General features: G+C 39.6%; 1 protein-coding gene and 1 long non-coding RNA gene across 34 annotated transcripts in view; one reads left to right on the top strand and one right to left on the bottom strand.

Moving 5' to 3' along the window:
* The first annotated feature begins 5,239 nt into the window (after positions 1–5,239).
* LOC140624668 (uncharacterized) lies at positions 5,240–7,584 on the top strand. Its single transcript, XR_012024123.1, has 3 exons — positions 5,240–5,491; positions 6,972–7,054; positions 7,157–7,584. It is a non-coding gene; the product is annotated as an uncharacterized lncRNA (long non-coding RNA).
* Positions 7,585–8,963: 1,379 nt separating this feature from the next.
* The window catches only part of DLG1 (discs large MAGUK scaffold protein 1), a 237,583-nt gene continuing 232,997 nt past the window's right edge, over positions 8,964–13,549 (bottom strand). For all 33 annotated transcript variants that reach the window (XM_072812020.1, XM_072812003.1, XM_072812016.1 and 30 more), the window contains 2 exons: positions 11,676–11,767; positions 8,964–10,797 (listed from right to left, as the gene is read on the bottom strand). In XM_072812020.1, coding sequence (XP_072668121.1) covers positions 10,691–10,797; positions 11,676–11,767 — 199 coding nt within the window. In that variant the 3' untranslated portion in view covers positions 8,964–10,690. The remainder of the gene's footprint in view (positions 10,798–11,675; positions 11,768–13,549) is intronic.

Raw genomic sequence — 13,549 nt, 5'->3', positions numbered from 1 at the left:
GGCAGGAAACCTGTGTTGACAGTTATGGACTAATGAGCCAGCAAAATAGGAACAATTCTTTTACCCAGAATCTTAGGAAAATTCATATATTTTTTTCATCACTATAAACCATGATTTATATTTACCTATTTCCATGAGCTGTAATGTCTTTGACTAATTAAGAACAAGCCCCAACAATTTTTATTTGGAGGACACTTGGAAGGGCAGGTTACAGAATATTAGTGGCGAACATCTGCAGCAGTAAATGTGTTATTATGAGGTATTGCGCGCCTACTCCTGAGATCATCCACCACGTACTTGCTGACGGGTTAATACATCTGAATTTGTTTACCGACATCCATGGTGGATATACTGAGCAAGTTTTGTGAATACAAGCTTTTGCCTCTTTAAAAGTATTTTCCAGGGCAGCCCAGGGGGCTCAGTGGTGTAGCACCGCCTTCAGCCCAGGGCCTGACCCTGGGGTCCCGGGATCCAGTCCCGCATCGGGCTCCCTGCAGGGAGCCTGCTTCTCCCCCGCCTGTGTCTGGGCCTCTCTGTGTGTCTCTCATTAATAAATAAATACAATCTTTAAAAAACAAAGCATTTTCCCTGTGAAGCTTCGCTTAGGCAGAGCCCTGTTCCACTTGGGCTACGCGATGCTCTTGTATGTCCTTTGGAGGTAGATTCTGTGCTTGTTCTCTTGTACTCATCGCAGGGCCCTGAGCAAGGAGGAGGATTCCTGTTAAGTTTTAGGGTGCTATTGATTATGGCTCAAGCGCCTCGTGCCGCTGACGGGGAAGGGCTGAGAAGAGCCACAGAATGTGGGGTACAGACAGCTCTGAGCAGTTTCGGTGGCCTGGCGAGGGCTCAGCCTTGGCCGGGAGGCTGAACTCCGCGAGGCCGCGGTGCTGTCCTGCCCGCCATCACGCCCAATGCCTAGCATCAGGTCTAGAACGCGGTAGGTAGTCTACAAAGTATGATTATAAATGAGTGGAAAGTGGGCAGGTCTTAAAGATACCTGGCTTAAGAAAGGCAGGGGAGAGAGGTTGGTTCAAAGGGATTTGGAGTCAACAAAGTTTTTATAGGAGAGACTTGATCACATAGAGCACAAGTAGCCCATGCAGGAAGGAGACTAAGGATATAGGAAAAGAGGATGTAAGGACTATCAGGAGGACAAGCAGAAAAGCTGATCTTAAGGGAAAAAGGGAGAATGCTTTTTCCTTGGAGTGGAGTGCAGAGGGGTTGAAAAGTTGGGGCGCCTGGGTGGCTCAATTGGTTAAGCATCTGCCTTCAGCTCAGGTTATGATCCCAGGTCCTAGGATCGAGCCCTGCATCAAGCTCCTGCTCAGTGGGGGTCTGCTTCTCCCTCTCCCCTTGCCCCCGCCCCCCCGTTTGTGCTCTTTTGCTCACACATTCTCTCTCAAATATATAAATAAAATCTTAAAAAAAAAAAGTTCTGAGTCAAACCTGCATTCAAATATAAGTCCAGCATCTCAGAGCTTGATGTATGAATATCAAACCAAGAAATATCCCCCCCCCCCGAAAACTTCCTTGCAACCCAAAATATAAAATGTAGAGGATTAGAAGGCTCTGAGATTAGCCCTGGAGATACAGCTTTAAAGCCATTAATAAAGCTCCATCTGTTTCACTTAATATAAGATTTAATGAGTAGAAGCCAGTATAAAAGGAGCTAAAGAATAAAGAGATAAAACCAAGAGTAGTATATCTGGCTCTGTCACTGAGACTTACGGAGAAATTATTCCTACCCCAGCTACTTTCAAGGAGGGTTTCAGATGACTTATCATGAAAACATATTCACTGATACAAAGTGAAAAATCACAGAGCATATTCAGGAAGGAAGATTACCATACTAGGGACCAGAGAGGAAAGGACTATAATTAAACATTTTGTCTGGGGCAGCCTGGATGGCTCAGTGGTTCAGTGCCACCTTCGGTCCCCGGTGTGATCCTGGGAACCCAGGATTGGGTTCCGCGTTGGGATCCCTGCATGGAGCCTGCCTCTCCCTTTGCCTGTATCTCTGACTTTGTGTCTCTCATGAATAAATAAATAAAATCTTAAAAAATTTTTTTTTGTCTGATTTAGAGATTTGTAGTCAGACTGTTTTATCCACTCCCATCCACTCTTCCATCCCAACTCTACCAATTTGCAAATGGAGTGGCTGCTAAGGAACCCTTACACCACGATGTTTTCACGTCATGAAAAGCCAAGGCAGTGAAGACAGTCTTGCTGTACCAGAGGCCTGCAACAAGTAGGATGTCCTAGCCTGCCATGGGTGACTTACTGGAGCAGAGGAATACAAGTAGGCCACCTAATCTGAGACAAACCAAACACTTAAAGAGGTAAAAGCAGGGAGGGAGAACATGTTCAGTGCTAAGTGGACACCCAGTGTATATACCGCAGGAGTTCAGGCTTCGTGGGCCGTAACTGAGGAGTCTTCCGTAGGGAGGAGGGATTCGGGGTGGGCCTTGAAGAAAAGGTAGGAATTTATATGACCAACAGTCACAAGACAAGAACTGCCCAGGTATGGCTGGAGAGGTAGGTGGTGGGAGATGTTCCAGAACTACACTAGACAGTTAATTAGTTTGTATTTAGGACCCATGAAGGTTACTGAGGAGAAACACAATCCAAGCAAGCTGTATTTTAGGAAAACTCATCTGGTGATGGCTCGGTCAGCAAGCGGGCAAATTAGAAGCTGAGAGATGATCGAAGAGGCCACCTTAGCAATCCAGGCCTGGGGGTAAAGGTGGGTTAAGGGACAGAGTGATGACAGTGGAAATAACAGCAAGAGAAATATGACATCAAGGAATAATCAACAGTATTTGGTGACTGAATATTTGGGGAAGATAAATGTCAAGAAGCATTAAGGTTAAAATGTGGATAATGGAGAGACTATTCTAAGAAATACAACCATTTTTAGCTACTGGTAGAAAAATAGTTAAAAAGTTAGTAAAGTTTTTTCCTAGTAAGTGAGGAATGTCAGATAAACTAGATCCGAAGCAAGCACTGAACTTTCACAGAGAAAGAAAGGGATCTATTATTAAGACATATCTTTTCTAGTCTTAAATATCACTAGGGAAGTAGATATTTTTGATCAAATGACTGTCACAAGATTTAGAAAACCTTTTCGTAGATTCATAGTGTGAAACATATGGGACTCTCATCTTGTCTTTAGCCCTCCCATCTGTGAGGTGAATGAACCTGATTTTAGACATCCTAAAGAAAGATTACATCACTTGTTCTAATCTTTCCTTCCATCAGAAAATTCACCATGTCTTGTTTCACATGCAATTGTTTTGGGCCTAGACTTCTATACAGTTAAAAAAAAAAAAATCATTCTACCGTAGGTAAAAACTATCCAAATGATATTGGTCATTAATGGCTGATTTGCAGAAACAGGGGTGAATAGTTTATTTCTGTTTTGGGTAACACCAGTAGTTCCTAGGGTTTAGTTTAGCGCCAATTAAGAGGAATGACCTAATGTTGTTGTTATTGTTGTTTTTGAAAACACACAAGAGAAATCAAGTCTTATTATGGTGCGAATGGAAAACATGGACAAGGCCAACTGTGCTATCCACATGCCATCAAGGAAGGGGATGGGCTGCTCTGGTTCAAGGATTCCTTAAATATGTTGCATTAGAATTAGATTTCTGTTAACTACAGAATATTAGTAATTTTTAATATACAGAGAAGATACCAGCTAGAGGAAATTGGTAGTTATTAATTTTAAAAAGCAAGCTACAATCCTTTGGTGGTCAACAAACTAGATTTTCTTGAAAGATTAGGACTGTCTCCATGGATTGTTTTCTAAATTGTAAGGCTATTAAGTCTCCGGTTTAACAAATGGCTGTTTTTATTTGTTGCTCAGACTATTTTCTTCTCATTTACTACTGTCCTAAGTAGACATTTACTTCCCATAGGACACTAGCAATGAGGATCTGGCACTGGTCACCGGCACATCCAGCTTTTGGACCATTTGAGTGTTATTCCTGGGAATTTGAAATTTTAAAAACTTCAAATTGCTTATTCATGTACTCTATTATTCTAGTCGTAATTTTGTTCTATAAACAGGCTCTTGGGATATATTATCCTGCATTTAAAGTTTGTTTTAGGATAATAAGCTCCTGTGCAACTGCCCAAATGTGTGGATGCTCACAGTAGAGGGAGGTGGAGTGGGGGAGGGCCTGTCACAGCTGTCAGATCAGAAACTTGTTTCTGGTTCTGATCCTTGTTCCTGCAGACCTAAATTTGCAAAGAAGCACAAAAATATACTGGAAAAAACTGAAAACAATCCAAAAACCCTCCGGTGAAGGGATAAATGAATTATACAACCATTAAATGGACTACTACTTTGCAATGAAAATAACAAACTTGATTCCTGCAGCAACACGGACGAACCTCAGATATATTTTGCTAAGTCCAAGTAGCCACACCCAAAATACTCCATAGGATATGGCTCCACTTATACTACGTTCTGGGAAAGGCCAAACTATAGGCACTGAGAAAATACCAGGGGTTATCAGAAGTTGGGAATAGGCGGAGTTATGGACTAGTTTTGGAGATGATTACATGCTATATACATGGATCAAAACTCATAGAATTGGACACCACAGAGGATTTTACTGTACATAATTTTAAAAGATATGTAAGAAAGTTAGGGGAGTGCTTGTTTAGCTCAATCGGTTAAGCATCGACTCTTGATTTTGGCTTGGGTCATGATCTCAGGGTTGTGAGATTGAGCCCCAAATGGGGTTCTGCACTCAGCCAGGAGCCTGCTTCCCTCCCTTTCCTCTTTCTCACTAAAATGAATTAAAAAAAAAAAAAAAAGGATAATGGCTTCCCTTGGAGGAACGACTGGGCGATGAGGCAGGGTACATGGGGTGCTGGTCATGCTCTGAGCTTCATGCTATTACACGGGTGTTGGTTTCTAAAAATTCACCGAGGTATATGTACATTTATGATGTTCCTACATTTTATTTTATTTAATTTTTATTTATTTATGATAGTCACAGAGAGAGAGAGAGAGGCAGAGACATAGGCAGAGGGAGAAGCAGGCTCCATGCACCGGGAGCCCGATGTGGGATTCGATCCCAGGTCTCCAGGATCGCGCCCTGGGCCAAAGGCAGGCGCCAAACCGCTGCGCCACCCAGGGATCCCTGTTCCTACATTTTATATGTTATACTTCAGTAACAAGTAAACAACAACAGAAGACAACGGGAGAGAATTCCAGCCTTCACTGTCCTCTAGTCTCCTTCCTCTCGCCTTCTCCACCAGTATACCTACTATACGTAATAGAAACTGTTAGAAAAATTGTAGTGTGAAACTTCCTGGTCAGGTTTGGTACCTGTTCCTAAAAGTTTCAAACAACATCAGTTTACCTGACTGTTCCTAATGCTGTTTGGCAGATGAGGATGTTTTGCCAACGCTGAGGTAGCCATATTTGCGGTGGAATGAAGAAAAGAGCTGATAGCGGAAAGCCACAAAGTAATCACTGGTAAGTATGGACTCTTCCAAGTCAAACTGAATAAAAGAAAACATGTCTTACCTGGCTGATCTAAGTAATCTTTTCCAGGCTTGTTTCTAGACTGTCAGGAACATTCTGGAGATTTGCTAGGGACTGTTGGGTCTAGCAGATGTGGAATGGCTTATGCAATCTTGAGGTCTTCCAGCTTCATGGCTGAGGTAGAGTAGCTACATCTCTGACAGAGTAGGGATACTTAGAAGAGAGGAGTAAACGTGATCGTAGGGGCTGACAATTTCTTTAAAGTCCATCAAAGAAAATTTCTAGCTGATGAAGAATGGTGGATCGTATTATTCTGTCTTCTACCAATCATAAACATACTCCAGAGCAAGATCGTGAGAGCCAAGTATCAGATGCTGTGATCAGCGTTTTGGACACATTACTTTAACGCTTTTAACAATCCTGTAAGGTATAGTCATTCAAATCCCATTTAAAATACAGCAAATCTGGGCAGCCCAGGTGGCTCAGCGGTTTAGCGCCTTCAGCCCAGGGCGTGATCCTGGAGACCGGGGATCGAGTCCCACATCAGGCTCCCCGCATGGAGCCTGCTTCTCCCTCTGCCTGTGTCTCTGCCTCTCTCTGTGTCTCTCATGAATAAATGAATAAGATCTTAAAAAAAAAAATACAGCAAATTGAAGGCTCAAGGTAATTTATACAAAGTGAGTTGCAACAATTACAGGCTTTGGATCCCTAAGGAAAGGGGTATTAACTTTTAGAATGTACTATGTGCTAAGCTCCTTTATTTATAATCTTATTCTCAAAATATCTCCATTTTCTTTTTTTAAACGACTTTTTGAGAGACAGTGAGCACATACAAGCAGAAGGAGGGGCAGAGGGAAAGAAGCAGACTCCCCACTGAGCACAGAACCTGATGCAGGACTCAACTCCGTGACCCTGAGGATCATGACCTGAGCCAAAACCAAGAGTTGGGCTTCATCGACTGAGTCACCCAGATGGCCCAAAATATCTCCATTTTAGAGATAAACAGAAAGAAGGATGGCATGACTTGTCCAAAGTTAGTTACATAACCAGTGAGTGGTGGAGCTGGCATTCAAATCAAGCTCTGATTCCATAGCCCACATTCTTCACATTATAGTACTCCACTGCCAAAGCCAATGAGAGTTATGCTGTGCAATTCTGGAGGGAGATAAATGCAATCTTTGACATTGGACTAGAAAACCAGATAATCTAACCTTAGGTCAGAAAAGTGCCATTTTTATGTTTCCCTGGTATCTTTCAAATTCAAGCTCCTCAATAAAATCTCTTAAGTTTATGGGTACTTTCTTTTAATTGGTAATTAAAAAATGATTTTTTTTAAAGTTCCTTGAGGAACTGAGTAACTCACTAATTCATCTTATAGCATGGGAAGAAAAGGAACTGGATGGTAAAAAAACCACTGTGCCAGGAGCCAGGAGTCAAAGGTTCTAATGCTGGCTCTGTTTCTGTTTTGCAGTGTAACTCTGGTTAAGACATGGGGATCTCTGGGCTTGTTTTACTGCATGTAAATTAAGAGTATTCAAGACAGAATTTTGGAAGGTAAATTGCTTACTTTGATACTTCAGAAAACAAAATTTTCTCATGAGTAAAGCCCGCAAATTGCCATCTTTGGAATTTAAATTTTTTTTTTTTTTTTTTTAGATTTATTCATTCATTCACGAGAGAGAGAGAGAGAGAGAGAGAGAGAGAGAGAGAGAGAGAGAAGGGCAGAGACACAGGCAGAGGGAGAAGCAGGCTCCCTGCAGGGAGCTCGATGGACGACTCTATCCGGGTCCTGGGATCACGACCTGAGCCGAAAGCAGGCGCCCAACTGCTGAGCCATCCAGGTGTCCCTGGAATTTAAATTCTATGTAGCAGGTTACCAGGTGTTTATTAGAGTCTCTTCTGCAAGCTTGCTTCCATCATTTTGGAAGAGCCCTGGGAAGATGTGGAATAGAAAAGTAGCTAGAAATGTGTAGTCACATTGAAGGGGCACTTTTATTTTTGCCAACTTAAAAACATGAAGAACATTAAAAACATGGAGTATCTCATAAAACATTTGCAATATTGTAATTCCTGGGGATCCCTGGGTGGCTCAGCGGTTTGGCGCCTGCCTTTGGCCCAGGGCGCGATCCTGGAGTCCCGGGACTGGGTCTTGCGTTGGGTTCCCAGCATGGAGCCTGCTTCTCCCTCTGCCTGTGTCTCTGCCTCTCTCTCTCATGAATAAATAAATAAAACTTAAAAAAAAAAAGAAATATTGTAATTCCCTGTGTATTGGACTAATGGGCTTTTTTCCTAATGAACACTGTTCCAGTGCTCGCTTCAGCAGCACATATACTGAACACTGTTCTCTTTTTGTCCACTCCTCCCCTCCCCCACAACACCTCCCTGCTTTTGGTTCCAAAAAGTTTTTTGTATGTCACTGAGATGATGGTAGGCTGATTTCCTTCCCAGAAAGTCATTTATTTCAGCTGTGACGGGAATGACTTCTTCTATGGGTCCGTTCTTACTTATTGTGTGACTCTAGGCAAGGGCCTTCATCTAAGTCTGTCTTTGTAAAGCGGCACTAACATAACATAGCTTACGTCCTAGTGCCTTACATAGTAGGGGCTGAGAAAAACAAGGCAGCATGCTATTTAGAAAGAACTTGGGTCAGAAAGACTTGGATACAAATACTAAGCACTGCTGCTTCCTAGCTAAGTGATCTTGGGCAAGTGATTTCGCTTAAGCCTTACAGTGGGGCTAGGAACTCTTACATTCTTATCTTTTAAAATTTAATGATAATATACTAAAGTGGTTGTCTACACAGTAGTACTGAGCAATTAGTACTTTTATTAATGATTCTATACAATCTAGAAAGCTGCACTAAAGTTTGTATTTTCTTACAAAAATATCACTTAATAAGGACATCCAAAAGCAATGTAATACATATTGTAACAGATAAATGGAATCACCTGTTATTTTAGAACATGTAACCAGTTAAGTACTTCATTTTTTTTTTTAATTTTTATTTATTTATGATAGTCACAGAGAGAGAGAGAGAGGCAGAGACACAGGCAGAGGGAGAAGCAGGCTCCATGCACCAGGAGCCCGATGTGGGATTCGATCCCGGGTCTCCAGGATCACGCCCTGAGCCAAAGGCAGGAGCCAAACCGCTGCGCCACCCAGGGATCCCCAGTTAAGTACTTCAAAATGGCTTATGCTGGGGCCTTGCTGTAGAGTGATCTGGGACTCTAGAGATCATTTCATAATAATATTCTTCTCGTTGTTTTATGTTTGGTAACAACCTACTATAGTTATTGTTATAGCCATAGTATGTATTTCAATGTGTTAACATACTCAATTCCAAACCCTACAGAAGAAAATTTGATTATGTTCCCCAATGGCCCGTGATGCTCCAAGATGTTTCAAAAAAGCGTTAGCTTGTAAAATAGTATCTTCTCTCAGAATTCAAGACACATTTAACATATGGATTTTACAATAAAGTTTATTAGCTGTTCTCCTCTTTTTCATAAATGGAATGGATAATGTTGATAATCCTTTACAAACCAGTACTCATTTAAGAAACTCTAATGAGGAGGTTGTCAAAAACACATATTTAATCAACAATTCCAAAAAAGCAAAGGGAAGCCAAACAATATTATTAAAAGACCAGAGAAGATGATTTCTGAAATCGTATCTACCTTTCACGAAAATTTCTTAAAATTCCTCACCATGAAGATCTGTGCAACTCTAGGACAGAGCAGCTACAAGAGGTGAAAGGCGTGCAGTCTGAGGGGAAAACAAACACACATGAGGCTTTTGCTTATTTGCCTATTAGTGAAAGGAGAAATGGAAAGAGAGGCAGAAGACCAAATCCAAATCCAATGACAAGAACAACAGTAATAAAAAAAACCCCAAACAAAACCAGGAACCATTTGAAAATTTTTGTAGAAAAGAGGAGAACACGCCTATACTTCTGTATGTAATCTAATTTCCCTAGAGGTTTCTTTCCACAACCACCATACCCCCATTTTCAGTTCACATGATTAAGGAAGATAAAGTCTAATCAATTAATATTTAATTTAAAAACCAAACAAAAAGTTAAGAGTAGGTGGCAAAAGAAAAAAATATATTTTAAATATATATATATGTTTGTGTGTGTGTGCAACTATGTAAAGAAAATAATTCCCATAGTTACAGAGTTTAGTTAAAGAAAGTTTTATATATATTTATATATATATATATTTTATTATAACAAAATAGGCAGTTACTGTGGGTAAAATATTCATTAAAATCTGATCCCTAAGAATACATTTAAAGTTTTAGACTATGAATTGGACTCCTTTTCCACTGCCATAATGATTACTACATCACCACTGTAATGTCTGTTCTCTCTCTGTATTTATGTCTATGAAATTTTCTCAACCTTGTGTGTAAAAGGTGAGCTCCCCTAGCACCTAAACATGGCCTCAATTCAGAAAATGTGATCGTTATGTATGAACTTTTGTAAGACACTATAAATAGTCCTGCACAAGTAGATTAAAAACATTTATAACACTGCTATTCCTAGCAAATGTACTGAGAAAAAAACCCCTCAAACAGTAAGACATGAAGAACTCTTATGAAAAATGAGTATCCCTTGTGAAATTATGAAAGTTAATGCAGAAATTAACTTTGAAATTAAAGAACATTTTCCTTATTTGTCTATAATGAAATATTTGCTTTGATAACACAAGTCAATTGAGAAAAGGACTTGAAAGTTAATATATTGGCCAAACCATGCTATTAAAGTTAAGCGTGCACTGTTGCTCAAAGTTTACTAAATCACTGATTAACACCACTTTTCTTTCATTTATACTGAAATTTGAAAAGAATGTATATAAAGCTTTTCTGAAAAATCTCTTAAAGTTACTTTCCCTTAAACATTAAGGAATTTTACCACAATTTCCCAGTCTCCCCAAATCCTTAATAGCTGGTCAGGCCATTCCATCTTCAGTTCTGAAAAATGGCCACAAACCAATAGTGACATAAAATAATACAGATGCTACAACTTGAAGGAGACGCTAGTTGTCAAAACTAAGCACAACTGTAGATCATGATGAGTGGGATACGATTCAACATGGAAGGAGTATTGCAGACAGACTCCAAAAGGAAAGGGCAAAGAAGTGTCAGAGAAAATGAGATTGTGGAAAAGAGAAACAGAAACATCAGTCCTCATAACTTTTCTTTTGCTGGAACCCAGATGTAAGGACCAGATTGTTCTTCTATGATCTGCTTCACTTGGTTATAAATGTCTTCCAGCGTATCTCCCTGTACAATAGCTGTAATAACAGAAACAAAATTAGAAACCTCCGCTGTCTATCTTTACCATGACAACTACTGGTGGAGTAGAAGCTAAGTCTTAGAACTAGTTACTCATCTAGCAGGAGACTGCTTACATATTGTTTGCTTAGTAATAACCACTCATTTCATTAATTTTCTTATTTGAAAACCACAAGAATTTTTATTTTAAATATTGATTAAAAAGTGAGATTTGGTGATTTTTACTTAGTATTATGTATTTGGGAGGTTACACACTAAAGTACCTAGGGGCAAATGGGCATCTGCCTGCCACTTTAAATGTTTCAGAAAAAAATTAAGCGTGGCAAAATGTTAACATTTTGAAAATATGGGTGATAAGTATATGAGAATTGCTGGCACTATTCTTTGAAGGTTCTAGAAGTCTCAATTATTAAAAAAAAAAAAAGAAAAGAAAAGAAAAAAAAGCACATGGTTTATAACACCATGGCATTTGACGTACTTAGTGTGAACACCTGAAAAATAATTTAAAGGACAAAATGAATGAGAGATTCATTCACTGGGCATTGCTACCCACTTGTTTCTTTTTAAACAAATATCTTAAAACAGATCAAAATGTATAAAGCATAAGGAAAAAGTCAGTTTCACAGGAGAAAGCAAGTCTGATTCTATTTTTCTCCAGTCTAGTAGGTCTTAATCAACCACTTAAGAAACACTAACTTTTAAGATTCCTCATCATCACTGGCTAGGTTAGATGAATTATTCTGAAAACCATAGTATTAATTACATAGTAATTAATTACTGGTAGATGTGGTCATACGTTCAAAGTGCATTTCAATGCGTCAGTTCATATGGCTTCAAATCAAAATCCTGTCAGGGCACTGACACACATGATGCCAACCTGTGAAATGTTCAGTAAATTCTTGTTCCAGTTTCATGGCTCTCTCAAACGTCTTTCTGGCTTGTTCTTCTGTTAGACGCTTATTCATTTCCCTACACAAATAAATTTAGAAATTAGCAATTAATATAATACTTTTTGGAAAGAAGATGACAAAGGAGAAGAGACACATAAAACATAAAATCATGAAAAGTTGAGCTCTGCTGACAATATGTCATTAAAAATTAGATTCAGTCACCAAGTATATAGCTTTAAGCTTGGAATGACAGAGAGTTTCAACACATTTTCTGCATTGGCTCAAAGCAGCTAAAAAACTAAGCATTAATTTGGTATTTTTTACTTTGATGAAAATTTCATATTAAGATATAGCTTAGAGGGGATCCCTGGGTGGCGCAGCGGTTTAGCGCCTGCCTTTGGCCCAGGGCGCGATCCTGGAGACCTGGGATCGAATCCCACGTCGGGCTCCTGGTGCACGGAGCCTGCTTCTCCCTCTGTCTGTGTCTCTGCCTCTCTCTCTCTCTGTGACTATCATAAATAATAAGTAAATTAAAAAAAAAAGATATAGCTTAGAGACCTATTTACCAATTTACAGATAACAAAGATAACACATGAACATATCAAACAGCACCATGAGAAGGCAACTAGTAAGATATAGCCTGGTGAGAACTCCGTAGAAGAAATGACATGGTTTCTTTAACAAATAAATTGGAAAAAAAAAAAAAAAAGATGTGCAGGGAAAATCAATCGATAAATTAAAAGAATTAAAAAACTAATTGTCACAAATAGCTCTTATCTGGAATTTGATTCAAACAAATTGAAAAAAAAAAGTAAGCAAATTTTATGAGACAATCAGGAAAATTTGAATTGATGACATAAAAAATCATGTTAGTGTGATATCAGAGAGATATATTCTTTCTTTTATCTTTGAAGATTTTATTTATTCATGAGACATACACAGAGAGGCAGCGACACAGGCAGAGGGAGAAGCAGGCACCCTGTGGGGAGCCGGATGCGGGACTCGATCCTGGGACCCATGGATCACGACTTGAACCCAAGGCAGATGCTCAACCACTGAGCCACCCAGGCGTCCCCAGAGAGATGTTTTCTAATAACAGAATTCTTAATCTTTCAAAATACATACTGAAATTTATGGGTGAAATCATATACTGTCTGGGGTTTCAAAATAATCTGGTGTGGATGGGTAGGGAGGTAGGGGGATAGAGGAAACAAGATTATTTTATTTTATTTTTTAAAGATTTTATTTATTTATTCATAGACACAGAGAGAGGGGCAGAGACACAGCCAGAGGGAGAGGGAGAAGCAGGTTCCATGCAAGGAGCCCGATGTGGGAACTCGATCCCAGGTCTCCAGGATCACACCCCAGGCTGCAGGCGGTGCCAAACCACTGCGCCACCAGGGCTGCCCACAAGATTAGTTTATAGCTGATAATTGTTGCATCTGAAATTTAGAAAACCAAACTTTACTACCCACCTTGGTCTCCACAAGCTGCTCAAGAAAGGCATGAATGGCTGCCTGCTATGGGCTAAAGGTGGGGAGATTGCTACTATCAGGCTAATAGTTGAAATTAACCAAAATTGACCATTCAAATTAACCACAATTAGACACCCAAAGCTGTAAGCCTTCAACAGATTCCTGAGTTCCAAAGTAGTTACCTCTGACAGATTCTGTTAAATTCGATTGTGTCTAGGGGGCGGAATGGATTCTTGGTGCTTCCATCTTCTCTCTAGCTCTACCACTGATTAATTTTCCTTGCAGTCTTTTCTTTAAAAAAATATTTTATTTATTTATTTATTTATTTATTTATTTATTTATTTATTTATTTATTTATTTATTTATTTATTTATGAGAGAGAGAGA

Source organism: Canis lupus, chromosome 35 (genome assembly GCF_048164855.1).
Source record: "Canis lupus baileyi chromosome 35, mCanLup2.hap1, whole genome shotgun sequence".
In the NCBI taxonomy this organism is placed as follows: Eukaryota; Metazoa; Chordata; class Mammalia; order Carnivora; family Canidae; genus Canis; species Canis lupus.
The sequence above is the reverse complement of the archived record's forward strand: the minus strand, read 5'-3'. Positions and strand labels throughout refer to the sequence as shown.